The sequence below is a fragment of the Puntigrus tetrazona genome, chromosome 4, assembly GCF_018831695.1.
Source record: "Puntigrus tetrazona isolate hp1 chromosome 4, ASM1883169v1, whole genome shotgun sequence".
NCBI classification, from domain to species: domain Eukaryota; kingdom Metazoa; phylum Chordata; class Actinopteri; order Cypriniformes; family Cyprinidae; genus Puntigrus; species Puntigrus tetrazona.
This window is the reverse complement of record NC_056702.1, coordinates 2,790,794-2,809,063: the sequence shown is the minus strand read 5'-3', so window position 1 is coordinate 2,809,063 and position 18,270 is coordinate 2,790,794. Positions and strand designations below refer to the sequence as shown.

The following is an 18,270-nucleotide window of genomic DNA, read 5'->3' as shown; positions in this document are numbered from 1 at the left end:
ATCAGTATTCTTGATCAAGTACAGCATTTCTGAACGGAAAATAAGGACTGGCTTCTGCAGTTTGGAGCTGTTACTCATTCTTTCCGTGTCTCTTTGATCCATCAGGGTCGTTCCCCGCTTATAGGATTAAACCAGCAGTCTATTCTATATATTGTGTGTAAAAACTTGATGCAAGTCAGAAACCTGCTGATCTGTCTGACCTCTCTGGACTGCCCTTCCCTGTCCAGATGCTCCACACACCCATTCATTTTTATCAAGAAAAAGGTCAAAAGAATCTGTTGAATTCTACTCTGTTCTTTTCTGTTCAAGGCTACAAAATCATTTAATTGCATGATGTGCCAGTTCATCTATTTAATCACAGATTAATCATGCATCAATTTTGGCAACTTCCCAAAAATACATTTTATTATACAATACAATTAAATGAGAAAAGCCTAGATAATAATAATAAATGGGTATATTAAATTTAATGTTTAAATATAACATTTTATTTAGAAAAATGACCTGTTCATTCAGAGATCACTTTATAAATGAGTCATTGAATCAACGGTTCACTGATTCGATCTAAAATGCTGATTCGTTCAGGAATGAAACACGTTGATGTTGCTCAGAAATGTGCAGAAGCAAAATTAAGCATAAAATATTGTATCTAAAATGTAAGAATATTAAGTCATTGTTTATTGAACTATTCTATAAAAATCAATATCACAATTGGATCATGCATGGTGTTCTATGCCAGATGAAGTACAGGTCTAGTGTGTGTTGAATGGATTAATAATTTAAATGCATTATTATTTTCCCCAAATAATTGCAACAATAAATGCATTAATTTAACAGCCTTAGAACATTTTAAAATAATACATGATATTAAATATATAGCCTAATGATTATGTATTTTAATGATAATAAAGATTTTATTAACTACATGCTACACACGTTTAAACGCTCGTAAAATGCCTAAATATCAGATGCACTGGCATCAAATAAGGCCTATAACAAGTCATCAGTCAATTTTACCACAAGGTTCATTTTTGCCTCAACAAAGATGGCAACTGAAGTCCTGGCATGTGCAATCCACATTAACAAGCAAGCATACTCTCCTTTATAAGATTAATGCAGTACATGTAGCAGGTGTCTGCCAAAATTCCTGTCTTATTTAAACCGCCCAGCCCATACCAGCCCTGTAATCCTATTAGGCCTAATTGAGTGAAGTCTGCAGTCTTTTTCAGTTAAACCAAGTTCAGCCACTAATAGGATTCAAAGGAAAAAGGTTCAGTGCATGGAATATATGCTAGTGTGGGCTTTTAGCCTTGAGCGGGGCAGAACGCTGTGCCCTGGGGCACCTGTGGGGCCTGATCTGGCCAGAGGGCTAGACGGGACGTAAAGAGGCAGGGGGTCTATTTGGGTGCGCGGGGATTGTTACAAGAAGTAACCATTTGACTTTTTTAAACTTTCATTTTATATAAAATCCTGCCAGTAAAACTTGTGTGTGTGTGTGTGTGTGTGTGTGTGTGTGTGTGTGTGTGTGTGTGTGTGTGTGTGCAAGAATTCATATAGCAATAATTTCACAATCTTAAAATAAATGTAGAAAAAACATAAAAACTGTATTTTTTTGTTTGTTTGTTTAGTAGCAACTTTTTTTCTGATTGAAGGCGAGTATCACTGATGCTAATACTACTGATGTCTCTATAGGAAATTGTTCTTTTATTCCAAAAACGTAACAATTTTACTATAGCCATTCAACATTATAGTATTATTGAGAGCTATCAATTTGAATTATTAGTCTTTAAAAAGTAACATCTAATTTAAGTGAACTTAAAACAATCTTCACATAAACCTATTTTAATAAATGTCGTAATTAGCTGTCTGTGCCTTTCAGCAAGTAATAAAATTGACTAAAATCTAAATAAAATATAGATCCATAAAGATACAAAAGTTATTAATTTCCTCTTTCTTTTGATGAAGGCTTAGTTTCATTTGTGCTTTAATATGAAACTATGTATTATTGCTACAATAATAATAATTATTATTATCGCAATAATTAATTTTTAATTATTTATATAATTCTAAATAATAATAATAACAATTATCATAATTATTAATATTAATTATTACAAAACATTATCATTATTATCATTAACAAGATTATAAAACAGTGGCATAGTTGTCGTATGAGACAGATCTTGCATGTGATTTTCCACTACATAGAATCACTTTGATCGTATTGATTAAATGGTAAGAAGCAAGAGAACTATACTTTTCAAAGATACTATCTGTCTGTCCAGACTGACCTTTAACTTCTGATCAGAGTGGGCCCATGTCTGTGTCTGATGGGGAGATGTGTATCAAACAGGGCCACTGTGGCCCTTAATATGGTGTATCACCAGGAGCCCTTCAAAAAACCCTGAGGCCGACATCTTCGAATCACGGCTTGGCCACACTGATTAGTCACTGGCGTCTTTTGGACCAAACGACTGAAAGAGACACAGGAGTTTGTCTCCAGTTAGGCTGTGCAAGTCACTTGTGAGAATAACAGACCATGAAGATCACCAAAAAAGGAAAAAACGGTTCTCCAGCGCATCAAAAGCAGGGAAGTAGCTAGCGTTAGCCAGTAAAGACAGACAATGCTTCCTGTATAGGAAGTCAGTCAAGATCTGAGGAGAACGCCATTAGCATTTCCTAATCTCATTCAGATTACTCTATTTGTCCCATTGAGGAAAGTTAATCACTAGAATAATATTTCTTTTGTTTTCTAAATCTTGTGGAATCCTCTGCGGTGTTAATGAATGGAGGTTCTCCAGGCCCCCAACGGGCTTTTTATTGTAGTAATTAAATTCATTTGCTTACATCTTACTTGAAAAGGTCATACGCGACGTGAGAGAAGCTGGACCTGTACTGGTCGACACGGAAGATAACATACAAATCATTTAGCATGAACTACTCTGATATAAAAAAGGCATTTAGAACCATAATAGGGGTGAAAGCTTTCTAATATGTGATCAATAGGCTCACAGTCTGGACAAGCTATGTAGTTACACAGCTATGCAAAAAGCGGTGATAATTTTCGAATTGGAAGCAGCCTTGAATAAAGGGCCTTATAAAAATTTTTTTTTGTGCTTTAGTTTTTTTTTTTTTTTATCCCTGAGTTAACCTAATCCTTGATTATCTTTTTCATTGTTGCACTGCATTTCCGGGTCAACCCTCCCATTTTCTCCCTTTAAACACCTTTCAAAATTACAATTGTAAATCATGGCTTAGACCCTGATTAAAAGTGGCCCTTACTCGGAGTTAAGACACATTAACCCAGGGTCAAGCGCAGTGTAAGAAGCCATCAGATGTTATTTGCCAGCGATTTGCATGTTTAGACCGCAAATCTGATTTTAAAAATACAAGTGCACGTAAAGAACACATTTACTGATTCATCAAGTTTCTTGCAAATCTAGAAATATCAGGGACATTTAAAATCCAAATTTACAGGCCTAAAAATGAATTCACATTTTTAATTAATAATGAATGCATGAATTAATAAACATTAATATTTCCTATTTATGCTCAGCTCAAAGATATCGAAATGTTTTATTGATTTAATGGTGATTAAAAAGCTTCTCCAGTAACTGTGAATGAAAAAATTAGATAATGTATGAAACAGTACTTACACTTCTTTAGGCAGTTTATTTCTTTATATATTTTTTGTTTGTAGCTCAAGATTTCAGAGCAGAGCATTCAGTATTATTATTATAATACTGAATATATAATAGTAAATATAAACCGTATTCTTATAAAAATATGAAATTCATATGAAATGTAGCACAATTATTACTTTACAGCAGCAATTTCTTCTTTGAATCTTTTAAAATGTAAAACACCTTTTAAAAAAAAAATACAGTATAAATTTGTAAATTAATTTTTGAAAATCCCCCAAAATTCCCCAGCAGGGTATGAGTTAGGAGTACGAAAAACAAAGCTCTCCATGTTTCACCAACGCTAAACTATTAGATACTCCAGTCGACTCAAACCCCCAGTCAGGCCAAGACCCCCAAACAACTCTCAGAGATTATAAATTACAAAAGAAGAGACGGAAAGAGAGGTTGAACAAGAAAGAGCGAAAGAAAAAATATCAAAGAATTGGATTAATTGGCATAATGCAAGGTGGCTGAGCACAGCCAGAGAGGGTGTCAGCTTTTGGAGAACCGCTGCCATTCTCAAAGCTGGACTGTCTGCACAATTAGCCAGCCGAACTCTGACCCCAACAGAATAATTAATGAAAAAACAGAGGATGAAGACTAAATGTGCAGAGCCATTTGAGTGAGTGAGGGAGAATAATACATCAAAGGGCGTCAGTAATTGGCCCTGTGGCTTTCATTCCTTGCCCCATTTCTTTCAATTCATTGACTCAAAATAATGGGTTCAGGTTCATTATCAACAGGTCGTAAGCTTAGGAGTGCTAAACGGGCTCGGGGTGTGTGTCGATGGCTTAGAGATACCCGCAGATGAGTCTACACGAGTAATGCGTGATATTGTTGTGCCATAGACAGCGACAGTTTGGCGTTTGACAGCGATACTTGTCTGTAAAATCAAAATGCTGGAATATAACTGGTACGGTCCGGTAAGTCAACAGAGCATTTAATACTTTCATACTAGAATCATAGATTGAGCAATTGTTTATATGCTGGTTTATTCGGCCACGTAAAGGTTATTATTTTGGCGAAAGCTCCAATGCATGCAGATTCAGGGAACAGGGTAAGTTTTTTTTTTTCGTCAAATCTTTTGCAACGAATTAAACTAATGAAAAATCACATTACAGACTAGCTGCATAATGAAAAACATATATAATGTGTCAGTGTTATGCTACATTAGACAAAGTAAATTCAATCTAGATAATTTAATTCACATAATTGTATCATTGGTGTTGCGTGTGGTATAGTGACGGGACATTTTACGCTTCATATTTAAAGTGTCCTGGACTAATGTGACATCAGCCAAAGATCACTGTCCATTTATGGAAATGTGCATTTTTATGTAACACTTTGAAAAAAAAATGGCTACTTAAGTAATAGGATTTTATATATTGGACATGCAAAATATATAAATGTATGACGTTCAAAAATCTATAAAGACCCCCAAAATTCTCTTTATAATTTAGTTAATATTTTATTTAAAACATGACACGGATATATTTCAGATGGGTACATGAAAACATTTTTGAGCATAGAAAACTAGAGACTTTATATTTTTAGACTGCATTGCTCGTCAAAGTGTGTGCGTAAATGAAAGCATGTGCGTTTACAGTGCTGCTTTTATGGGACGTCCTGACTGGTGTTGTCCTTGCGTATCACGTGCAATTAGCTCTGCTCACGCACATAACAGGCTAAACTCAATTGCCAGAGCACAAATGTTCAACCTGCCAACACGTGATGAGCTAAAATACCTCAAAATGGTTCATTGCAAACCTAACACACTCAGACGAACACCTTCCACCTCGCTGCAGCGCGGTACAGGATTGACTTTGGTGGTTTTCCCATACCTGGGTGTGCTATATCAGCCACTTAATAACCTAATAGGTCTTAAAGTCAGGCTTTTGGTTTGAGGAGCACCCTGCAGTGATGAAAAGAGAAGCATCGTCTCATATTAACGTCACCCGAGTACTCAGCTGAGAGAAAAACGAGATGAGAAACAAAAAGCGAAAGCCCCTCAAGAATGTGGGATTCCCTCCAATGGAGAGTGTTATTGTTCGTCATTGCGGTGGCGTGGTTTGAAAAATACATTCTCACCACCATTAATGCCATTACGCTGGTTTATAGGAATTCTAAAGACTTCTGGGCATGTGAAAATTCCGGCTGAGAACTTCAAGAAGAAAAGAAATTAGAAACGGAACTGTTTTTCAGCACAAATGACTCAGCATTCATAAATCAGAATTGATATCAATGCAATTACAATATAACAATCTTTTTTAATTCAAAGCCGTTAAAAGGCATTTCTGCCTCAAAGTATAAACCTAAAAAAAGTAACTCAAATGTATAAGAAAGTTTATAACAAAGTATTGTTATGTTATGAGTGACAAATGTGATAAAGTTATGAAGTTGCATATAAAGTTATAGCTATATAGTATGATATAAAGTCCAATTTTGAGAACAGAATCTGATTTTAGAACTTGTACGGTGAGTCAAATCCTTATCTAGTAACTGGAAAAGTTACACTCATTATATTACTTGTACTTATTATAAAGTATATTATTTTATTGTTTTAAAGGTTTAGTTAAACATATGGATTTTAGTGCTATTTCTGAGCAGAGTATGATATCAGTATTCCATTTTGAATGTTCCATTTAATAATATTTAATATAATAGACTAGTAAATTAATATGAAATACTCATACTAAACTGTGAAATATAAAATTGCAATCACAAGAATTACAAGAAAAGTTAAAATGATGATCAATTGTAATTTTAAGTCAAAAATGTAATATATAAAGTCACGATAAGAAACAGTGAAGGTTTGGAGCACATTTTAAGATAGAAAATCTGTATTGTGAGTTAGAACTGAGAAATTGCAAGGAGAAAAAGTTACTAAAATTAACATTAAGTATAATTGCGTTTGCATTGTTTGTTACAGTTACAAAAAAATAAGCGGTACTTGTGACATCTAACACCACGATTACGTGAAACAATTATGAAATAGTTAATTTTGAGATTGATCATAAAATTCCTTTACAGATGCCACTTGGTTTCACATTTTGTTACCTAATGCAATGACATTCAGACATGTGGCATAAAACACTCTTCAGGCCAGCTGTAGATGATGCACCTGTCGAGTAATAAACCTCTCCCTTGCGCTTTCAGCCGTGCTCTGTGACCGATTTCCCAAAATACCCCCAAAAATACCTTATCTGATACACCACAAATCAGAGGTGATTTCCTCCACGGCAGCCCAGAAGATCAGCCTGCGTTCCAGCCAGACGAGACAAGGCCTTTCATTCAATCGTGAACATGAGAGGCCTTCACACTGGTCACTTTGTACTAGCCTCTGTTCTTTAACTCCACCATCAAATTCAACTCAGGCTGTGCTGATTAATCAATTTGGCCCGGGAGAGAGTGTGGAGAGTTCGGTCTGTGGAAGGAAATTACAATGATCCAATTTGAATCGCAAAATCGGTATATTAATCTTTAAAGAAATGTCTGGATATTACAATTTATTCGATTAAGCCCTAACAGAAAAGAGGTCTGAAATATGAAAAGTTCACCTTCTCTTTGATAACGCTGTCAAATGGGCTGATATTTATAGGTTTCGTGAATAAACCTTTGTTTTTGGGAGCTACGCAATGCAATGACGCGCATTTCATTTCATTTAACAGAACTTGAGGACAATTCAGTGACGTCTGAGTGAGAATGGAGCTAGAACTGTATATACAAACTCTATGTTTGTGTGTGTGTGCGGATTATCAGTGGATTTATGCGCCTCATTGTGTTGACCGAAAGCTTTTACACTGTTTGAGTCGAGCGTGGCCGCTTTAACTTGTCACGCATGTTACGACACAGTCAGACACACACTTGTGCCTCTGTGTACGTCCGCACACGCACATGGACGCTGTGTGGATTCTACACACACACACACACACACACACACACATAAATGACACCGACTTGAAGAGAACGCGGACACAAACACTTCTTTGTTGCTCTTCAAACCGCGTATTATTAGTTCGGCTAAGGTCAAAGTTGATCTAATTTTCTGCTTAGTCTTCATTAAACAGCTATTGCATTATTTCATTGTACACAATTAGATTTTGGCCGTAATGAATATATCTCAAGCTAAAGCTTTTGAACAGGGCTTTTGCAAATTTAGCCCACAAATGCACTTTATGTGCACTTGGAAGAAAAAAAAAAAAGTTGTAAAGTTAAATATATTTTACTCTGGACCACAAGTCTATACGATCACTCACATCATAAACTCAAATTTCAGGATAATGCCAGTAATTGTGCGGATATCTAGAGCGGCAACCTGCTAAACTTTTGATACAGCTTTCATCTTACGCTCATAAATAAGAGTTTAGACACTTTATGTACGTTCTTCCAATCAGACAAAGACAAGAGTCTGTGTTTAAAGGCCAAATTTAATCCCCTGTTTCAATCTTTCATGACATTTGAAGTAAAATGGATTGATTGTGTTCAGTTACTTTACAACAGACAGACCAGACAATGGCGTGAGAGCTTACGGACTCAGACTAAAACAGTCCGGTCTGATAATATAGTTTCCAGCCATTGTAAATCAGTGTATATTCAGTGCTTTAATGTTCATCATATCTAAAGTTAGTGATCTGAACAGAACCCTAAGCTTAAGTATTTTAACTTGTCCTTCAATGATTGCTCCTAATATTATGAAATATGATTACTACTTAAAATAAGTGTTTTCTATTTTAAAGTAATTTATTCCTGCGATGCAAAGCTGAATTATTCTAGTCTTCAGTATCACGTGATATCCTTTAGAAATCAATCTAACATGCTGGCTTGCGGCTCAAGAAATATTCTATCACCACTGCTTTAAATTTTTTGTGGAAACCTATACTTTTTTAGGATTCCTTGATTAATATACCACCGGTTTTTTACAGACCAGGCTTAAGCCTAGTCCCAGACTACAGTGTAAAGAGGTTTTAATTGAAAGAAACTTGCGCCGACTCATCTTAAAGTATAACAGTACCTTTGTTTTGTCTGCATATGCACTTCTAAGACATGTTCATAGAAATTGCTTGAACTATGGCCTAATCCTGGTTTAGTCTAAGCCCTGTTTGTGAAACCGGTTTAGAAAGACTGCATTTACCATCACATTTGATCGATGTAATGCATCCTTAATGAATAAAAGTATTCATTAAGGATGCATTACATCCTTAATTTCTGTACCTACTAACTATACATGTATGAAAAGTAGTGCACATTTATATACGTTCATTAATGTTTACATTGTTTCCTATCTGTTGGCTGTGTGCATCAGAAATGTCCTCAGGCGCTCCCAGTGATAAACCCTGAAATCAACTTACGATCTGTCGTTATAACACAACTCTCTCCACAGCCAAAAAGTAACAGTGCAGGCAAATCCATTTAGGTGATTCAAGCCAGTGATTAGCCCAAACCCAGATAAAGAAGGCCTTTCAAAACCACAGCTTACCCATAAGCCCTTGCTTTGAGAGTGCTGGGTCTTTTTTGTGAGTTCGGCGTGCGGAGGGGAAGTCATGTGATTCGGTTTGGTCGTTTTGTGTTTTCAAGGGGATCAGCGCAAAGTGGGGGGCCGAGTTAAAAGATCATGGGATACGTTTAACGAAAGGTGGCCCGGCCCCCAACGATTGAGGATAAATTTAGTAATGAAAGCCGTTTATCGATCAGGCTTTCTACGGCCGCTTTTCATTCGAAGCGGTTATTTTCAAATAGCGACAAATGCGTGTTGTGTCTGCAATTAAATGACAGACGGTCGGCCCCAATGGGACGGGGGTACAGTGAATCCCTCTCAGGTGTGCCTGTGTCGTCCCTGAAGGAGTAGAGGCTAATTGCTTTAAATCGAAAATCACATTAGGCGTAATCACATCTTTTCTGGGGGAACCAGATTTCTATTCATCCCTCTCGTAAATGCACAAACCTATTAGCAGCCTATGAGGCCGTTTACGCAACACTGCCAACAAGTAATATTTTAATCTTAACGTAGGCCTGCTTAAAAATGTAGGAATATCATTGCATTTGGGAACAATATTACAATTTAAAGTTTCTAATGTAAATTGTAATTTAAAAATCGTTATTTAACAACAAATCAGATGAAATTAAAATAAGTAATCCTATTTTTCTGAGTAGTTTAGGTGCTTACAGTTTTGAGGTCACCGTATCCTCAGTGAAAGAGAATCCAGGTGGATTTCATGTATAAATTTTGGCCATCCTTCACATACTATATATATATTTTTTGTTGATAAACTGGATTGCGGCGCTGAGCTCAGGGAGGACAGTTTGGCACTCCTATCATACAGTTAAAATGAGTGTAATATTTAATTTATATATGAATCATTAAAGTCTTCTGGTTATTATGCATTCCTTTTCTACTTGGATAAAACAGCTCTCAGATGTGTGCGCTGGACTTTGAAGTCTTGTCTCAGAAGCGGCCCAACTCTTACAGGAAGTAGCTCATGTTTTATACATACTGTATGTGGGACTAACAAAGGTGAGATTTCAGACCGGGCCCAGAGAAAAACATGGAAAAATGGCCAACCAGGACTTTCAGTACGGAGTAAATATACAAACACACACAGAGACACTAGCAAACACACACACACACACACACACGCACAGGTTCAAAGGCACTCTGGTCCATTACTAGAAACTCTCCTCAGCATTTCCTTTAACACAGGAAGCAAGGCAACAAAAGGATGCTGATACACATGTCCTGTCTTCAACACTTTCTAAAGCATCTTCTTGCTTTTAAGAGCGACTTCATCACTTTTTGCTTCTCAAATTGACAAATCTTTATGTCCTAAAATGCGACTTTAAACCATGCACTCCATAATTCACAATTGCTAATCAGTTTCTTAAAACCGTACAGTATGACACAATATAATAATCACTCAAAATGTATATTACATTTGCAGATGCATATTACATTAATTTATATTTCAAATCAATTTCTTGTAATTATGACTTTGATATTGTTAATTGTGTCTTTTAATCTCACTTAACATTATACACGTACACAAGCATTATTACACAACTGCTGCCAAATTTCTACTTATACAAAAGTACTAATTAATGCTCAAAATTTGCACTCTCATAATATGACTTCATATCTCAAATGCATTTTTTCTCATTATTGCATCAATTATAACGCAGAATCGGTCTAACAAATAGATCAGACAGAAGAGTAGATTAACTACAGTGGACTTAAACTTAAAAAACAGTGTACCGACGTTTTGCTTAAATGAAATGTTCTGCTAAATATGAAAAGATTAAGATTCAGCTTATACCTGTCGCAACACATTAAAGCCAAAAAATTTTATTATTTGGATTACTTAAAAAAAAGACCAGAAGTGTTTCATACCAGAAGTATTTTTCATTGCTTGAGAAAATGATGTGTAGTGTGAGAGTGGCATTGTTTGTCGGACATAGCAACGGTAACTAAGGAGGGAGTTTTTTTTGCAAAAGGGTCAATTGACAATTTAAATCTGACAATGTGACATCATATCTCATAAAAATGACTTTAATTCACAATTTAATTTATTGTTACTTTTAGGCGGAAATAGGCTTCCAAATTCCTCAACTGCCTCACCTCAAAAACACTGACACTGACTTTGTGGCTTAAACTAGCAGCATGGCAAATTTGTAGTGTTCGTACAGAGAAACAAATAATACTGCTGGGGAAAAAGCCATGTTGCAATATAAAAAAATTGCCCTGGAAGACAGAATTGAATAAAAAAAAAAAGTCAAAACTATGTGCTTCAGGCAAGCTCTTCTCAGTAATTTCAACCCAAGAGGCTTCGGCAAGCGGCACTCTGCCCTTCTTTGGCCTTGAGTGTACTTGTTGTGTGCACTTCACTACTTACGAGTGCACATGCGAGCAAGTGTGCCCACACTTGTGTTTCGTTTGATTAGTTTTTATGTACATCGTGTGTGCACTAAAGAGATAACCTCTCGAGGAATGTGCTGAGTAGGGCTGTAAAGACGGTCAGCCAGGAAGCACCGAGAACAAAACGCTCGGAGTCTCTAGCACCTGAATTTCTGCCTCCGTCAGGCCTTTGGCCGACCACTAGAGCAGGAACGGGCCCGTACAGAGGAAGCTGGAGAGCTGAGAAAGCTGATGTGTCATGCCTTCCTCTCCAGGACAGTGTTTCTGCACACACAGCTCAGGAAAGCCACACACACACTCTTAGTTATCCTTCTGCTTTCCCAGCCGGGTTGCATTCAAACAGGACTGAATGATTCCAGCTTTTCTTGCGGTTTAAAGTGATACCTGAAGGCCTTCTTTTGGACCATGAGCCGCTGCTGTGTGGTTAAAGTCATCTCTTTCACTGAGATTCAACTGCTGCCGGTACGTAGCTGCGAGAGAGAGAGAGAGAGAGAGATTGGGATGAGAGCTCCAGTACTGTTTGTGTGTAATGTGAAAAGGAAAAAAGGTTCATAGAAATGGTTTTGAAACCTGCTTATTGTGGTTTGATGAAAAACTGTGTGAGTTCAGGTTGAACTTTAGTTACTCTGAATTTTTTTTTGGGGAGAGATTACTTCCTGTTGCTCAATGAGTACAGTACGGCACTCAAGGTCAATGGGGCTGATACAAATCTATACCTTGAAGGCACACTTCTTTAGTTTGATGCAAAAACGTAGTTATCCATTAAATAGATTTTGGCTGGTTTCTTGTTTAACGGGTGAAGATTATACAATCAAGTATATTTATGATTTTGGTGAAAATGTATATATTTTTATATTATCTGTAATATTTTGGAGAAAGCGATCTTGTGAACGACATGTTTTATAAAGCCATAGAATGACTACAAAATGAGCACTGGCTAAAAAGTATTTAGTTATATTAAAAAATGAAAAAATGTTTTTGAAAAAGTGTTATATGTCAATATGATGCTAATTAATATTGAGAAAAATAAATATTAGAAAATATAAATTAGAAAAAAAAAAAAAAAATAAATAAATATATATATATATATATATATATATATATATATATATATATATATATATATATTTAAAATTAATGATACTTTGTTTACTTCTTGAGTCTGATTAAATTGGCCAAAATGGTTTTATTGCTGCTGAAACATGCATCAAAATAGCAAGAAGACAGCATCAAATTATACATTTACAACCTTTAGGATTTTTAAGGTAAAGGAATACTTAATGTGAATGTGGTTCCGCTGTTTTAGTGAGTAAGTGTGTGTGTTTTACTTTCTCTTCCCTTCAGAAACTTTTGTGGTCTAACAGCATTGATGTTAAGGAGGAATATTCAGTATAGCACAACTGATTTCTTGAGAAACAAAACAAGTAAAAAAAACCTAAAACTCTCAACTCCCATCTGTCAGATTAAAACATATACTAAACATTATATTGCAATGATTTAACTTCTCTTTCCAACTTACTGTAGCACCTGACCTTTTGGCCAGGAAAAGGTTTTGTCCATAATTTGTACAGCCGGTAAAAATCATTCCCCTCCTCCCCAGTGTTTCAAAACGCAGATTTTTCTGAAGTGAAACCAGAACTTGACTAATCCTGAAACAAAATTATGCAACATCAACACTAGCACAATAGATTACACCTCGCCATTCAAGACACACTTACAAGATGCACACTTACAGTCCAAATTAAGGTAAAAGATTATTATTATTTTTAATATATTAATAAAAAAATTGATTTGTGTGTCTATCTGCAAAAGGTAATACATTGTTTGTTAGTTTTATGTATTTCCGTATTGCTTATCATGGTCATTACTTTTTGTGCCTTATAAAACTGAATAATATAAAATACAATTATTATTATAATGTTGCTATTATGTGCCACTCTTTCATTCACATATATATATGTAATGTTAATAAATTATATTCATATTAATGAATACACTTAATATGATTAAAACAATTTTTAGATATAAACAGGTTTATAAACCAGCAAACCTCATTAACACTAGGGGGTGCTGGAAAAGCCTACCCTGAAAACTATATCAGTTATGTGTTAATGTAAAATCTGCAAGCTGAACGTTTGGTGAATGAAGCCTCTAGAGTGTCTATGCATGGTGTCGAATGCATCTTCACACATAGTGCTTTCATTGTCTGCACTGCATTTGTGATCAAAATCACTTCCACTTCAATCGCATTACAGGCTGTAATTAGTTAACAGTCGTATATCCTGCGCTCACAACAGACAGGGGAGATGCAAGTCAAGGACACAAGCAGGATAACCCTTCCCTTCCACACTGCAGAGATGAGCCCTCAGACACACAATGGCTTCTTTCACCTTTGCCTGGGGATGAGAGAGAAGTTAGACTCTTAGGTCTTTTTTGAAGGCAAATCCAGTGTGCGTAATGAAAAGAGCTTTGCAATGGCTGATAAACAGAGACAGACCTCCGCTGAACTGTTGAATGCGCAGTCAGAAGGGCATAGAAGATCCGATTTGGTCCTCGGATTCATCCTTCAAGGGCTTAAATAACTATTTCGGTGTGTATAGGATGATATTTTCCATTTAAGATTTCCACTGAAGGGCGATACGGTTATCCAATAAATGTTTCAAATTCAACATCCGTGAGTAATAAACGCCTCTTTTGTGAGCGCCAACAGCCATTTTGATCAAATTAAAAAACTTTAGTTCACACAATTGAGTGGTTTTTTTTTTTTGGTCAGTGGTCAGTAAAAGTTCATTTTTGGATTTTTCCGAAAATACTCAGAGCGCCATAAAAGTAACTCAACAGTTGTGCTTTTGTGAGCGTAGACAACGTAATAACGACTATCAGAGGTCGCCCCCATCACCCCGAATGAATGATTCCCTCCTATATTTAGCTTTACGATATCTTTATAGACTAAAATTAGAGGAGCAGCCGGGTTCACAACAGTTAGTTTTTGAGAACAGATACGAGACAATGTTGCCTAGTGAGTCTGATCCAGAGATGGGCCCCTGGGTCATTTGGAAACCGCACAGAACAAGCAGTATTTGTCTCGGACCCCCTGAAGCAGAAGTGGCAGAAGGGGGAAGTCTGGGATTGGCCGCTTCACGCAAACAGAACTGGGCGGTCCCAGCGAATTAGCGATATAGGCGAAAGACCTCGGCCCTGTGGTGATCAAACCTGTCAGATCAGTAATCTCTCCACTCGAGGTGATTACTACAACCTGCAATAAAAAGGAAAGGCCTGGCTTTACTGCTAATTAGGTCGCCGAGATCCTCCTGCTTGCTTATAAAGACCGGACAGGGACGAGAGGGGACAGTCACTCGCTTTCCTCTGCACAGCTTGGGATCCCACTTTAGTGGACGTACAGGGATCGAGAATGCCACATTTAACTGACTGTAGTTTCTACAAGATGAGAGACGGAGCTCGAGTTTCCAATGTAAGGACTTGCTATGTTCTGCTTTGACTTGCGCAAGACAAGGGCCGTTTTTGGCGCTTGCTTAAAGGGTAGTTCACATGCTGCCGTTATTTACTCATCCTCATGTCATTCCAAAGCTGTAAGATTTTCGTTCTTGTGCGGTGGGACACAAAAGAAGACAATTCACATAATGGAACTCGGTGGGGTCGAAAATATTGGCGCCCACTGACTTCAATTGCATTAGACTTTTGCATCTTCTTTTGCGTTCCACAATTGTACAGGACATCATGAGGGTTAGCAAATGATGATTTTTCAACTGTCCTGCATATTGCATTTTTTTTTGGCAGATGTTGGATTTTACTGGGTTATTTCATCCAGAAATGAAAATTCTGCCATCATTACTCCCCTTTAAATTGTTACGAACCTGTATAACTTTCTCTCAAATGTTGGAACAAGAAAGAAGATATTTTTAAGGATGTTTGTATCCAAACAGTTGATGGTAACCATTGACTTCCATAGTATGTGTCAACAGCTACCGTCAACTGTTTGGTTACCAACATTTTTCAGTTTGTGTTTAACAGCAGAAAGGAACTCATACAACTTAAGGGTGAGTAAATGATGATTTTGAGTGATCCATCCCTTTAAGTCATTGGTTAAAAATGGTTAAGCAGGTAATTAAAATCGGATGCTGGGTTCGTTATTGTCATTCTTTGTAAAATCCTTTGCCTTTTTTTGGTTTTGGTTGCACAGATGTTAGGAAAATGTTATATGAAAGGCACTTGCATGATTAATAGACAAATGCTATCTTTCTCTTCTTCTTGAAGGTTCAAAGTCACCTGGAGAACTCCAAGTACCACCTCCACCAGACTCAGGCCCAGCAGGTCAAGCAGTACCTAACTTTGGGCAGCAAGCTTGCCAGCCAGGCACACCAAGTGGGCCATCCTCACCCGGGCCAGGCCCTGGGAACGGTGCCCGTCATGCGCAACGGACACATGCCGCCCGTGAGCGACAGCAGCACGCCAGGAAGCCCCGTCACCCTGCTCACGCTGGCCAACAATCACGACAGCGAGGTGAGTACTTCCTGTGATCTCATCTTCCTGTCTGTGTGTTTACTCATCAATAAGTTCAAACATTCACCTCTGATCACGTTGACGATGAAAGGATGGGTGAGCTGTTCTGATAAGAGGTGCTTCTTCATCACAGCTGAGATGATGAATCAGCTGTTATTGGATTAGTGGCCTGGTTTTATTCACCTCTCAGACTGACAAATTCAACCACTGTTGACGGAGGACAAAGAGTGAGCTATAACCACTGTTTTTTTTTTTTTTTAGTTTCCAATGGATGAAGTTATTGATGATCTTATTAGTCTTGAAACCGGGTTCAAAGATGGAGGTTTGGACTGTATGGAGCCAGGCATCATGATGCAAAATAACGTAAGTATAAGCCAAGTCCATCTCTTCACTGTGTCGAACTGTTATGTTTTAATGACCTGTGTATAGAAATTATATAGAATTTGAATTCATTTCTGTTAATTAATGCTATATGATTACTGAACTAAAGTAAAAAAATAGAATAAAATAAAATAAAAAAGAAATAAAAATAAAAATAAGTAGAAATTAGAATATTAAGTTGTGTAATATTGTAGAATAAGATTATATTCTATATCTAATATATCCAGAATAAATTTGTGTGTGTGTATAGTAATGAATTATTACCTCAAAGTATTCAATTAATATAACATAATATAATAAAAAATGAATTCTATAACATTAGGTTGTATATTATTATAAATAAAATTTTTTAATAGTTTTAGTCTTCATGACCACTAAAATATGTACTTTCATAACGAAAGTTAATCATAAAGTGTTACAGGTATAATTACTTGAATATTAGTAGAATAAAATCAAGATAATTATATTAAATACTAGATTATGTCATTAATGTGTTAAAAAGTAAAACAACTATAAACACTTATAAACACAACTAAATAAAAATATATAATATAATGCATCATATAAACCAGTAAAGTATTAATGAAATGAAAATGGCTAAATCAGTTACATTTAAGCACCCAAAGATACACATATTTAGATGAATAAAACATGTCTGAATCAAAATGTAAGCTCCATTCGTTTATAATGAATTAAACACATTAATAACACAAACACGTGCTGGTCTTTGGTATGCTTGTGAAAAGGGGTTTGTCAGTGCGTGAGGTCACACCGAGTCCAGCTGAGAGTCAAAGGGGAACAGACTTAAATCTCAGGCTTTAAACAGTGGAACAATACAGATTAGTCTGGTAATGATGTCGGCATGCAGAGAGGTATGTCTTAGAAGAGCCCGACTATGTTAATGAGCCATCGCTCCAGCAAAAGACAAGGAGAAAAGCCTTAGGTAAGCATGCGTGCACACGAGTGGCCCAAGTATGTGCGAGACCAGCATCAAATTGTTAAGGTCATACTGACGTCCATGGAGGGACAAAGCATCTCTTGAAGTCGTGATTACAGTAACACCTGAACTCACTAGAGAGGTATGTGTTACCGCTGAACGAAATAAAGAGCATGACGGGAACGAATAAGGTAGGCAGTGAGAGAGAAAAAGCGAGCGAGAGTTTTGTATCGGAGTACGCAGTCAAGCATCGGATTGAGCTAATATCTTCTCTCCCAGTGGACTTGTTCAGAAATTATAGCATGCTTAAACGGATCAATTCGTTCTAATTAGTCATACAGCACGACGCATCAAGCCGCTTCCCCGTGTCAACATATCTGCTAACATGATGGGAATGGATTGAAGCGATTACGACGCGAACAGTCAAGGGGCCGTGGCAATCTTTCATGTTGATAAGCGAGCTCTTTCCCCCACTGAGATAATGGAGAGTGCGTACGAGCCGAGGAAACACTATAACGCCTGCCGCCTCTGTCTTCCTGTAACGCTCTGACCTCCTCTTTAATCCTGTACACTTCGCTTTTTCATCCATAACGCTGACAGAAATTGGCTTTCCACAGCTCTGCCTTCTGTTGGGATTGGTAGTCAGGGAAGAAAAAACTAAGAAACCCAATTCAGGCTTATTATAGTTAATAATAATAATAACAATCATTAACATATATATGCATTACATATAATGAGCATGTGTGTGTATATATATATATATATATATATATATATATATATATATATATATATATATATATATATATATATTTATTTGAAGCAAATTTATTTTGGCAAGG

The 18,270-nt window shown here is 36.6% G+C and overlaps 1 protein-coding gene and 1 long non-coding RNA gene across 6 annotated transcripts in view; one reads left to right on the top strand and one right to left on the bottom strand.

Annotated features, from left to right (window-relative positions):
* Positions 1 to 18,270, top strand: part of tfec (transcription factor EC) — a 39,687-nt gene that overhangs the window by 14,084 nt on the left and 7,333 nt on the right. The window contains exons 1-3 of one of the 4 annotated variants that reach the window (XM_043237855.1): positions 11,918 to 12,051; positions 15,865 to 16,110; positions 16,372 to 16,473. In XM_043237855.1, coding sequence (XP_043093790.1) covers positions 11,995 to 12,051; positions 15,865 to 16,110; positions 16,372 to 16,473 — 405 coding nt within the window. In that variant the 5' untranslated portion in view covers positions 11,918 to 11,994. Of the gene's footprint in view, positions 1 to 11,917; positions 12,052 to 13,246; positions 13,336 to 14,695; positions 15,062 to 15,864; positions 16,111 to 16,371; positions 16,474 to 18,270 lie in introns of those variants that run through there. The other 3 variants (XM_043237856.1, XM_043237854.1, XM_043237853.1) reach the window with 3 other exon arrangements.
* Positions 1 to 18,270, bottom strand: part of LOC122343411 — a 35,712-nt gene that overhangs the window by 16,726 nt on the left and 716 nt on the right. The window contains exons 1-2 of one of the 2 annotated variants that reach the window (XR_006250770.1): positions 13,109 to 13,246; positions 11,974 to 12,059 (exon numbers count right to left, since the gene is read on the bottom strand). This is a non-coding gene — a long non-coding RNA (uncharacterized LOC122343411). Of the gene's footprint in view, positions 1 to 11,973; positions 12,060 to 13,108; positions 13,247 to 18,270 lie in introns of those variants that run through there. The other variant, XR_006250771.1, reaches the window with a different exon arrangement.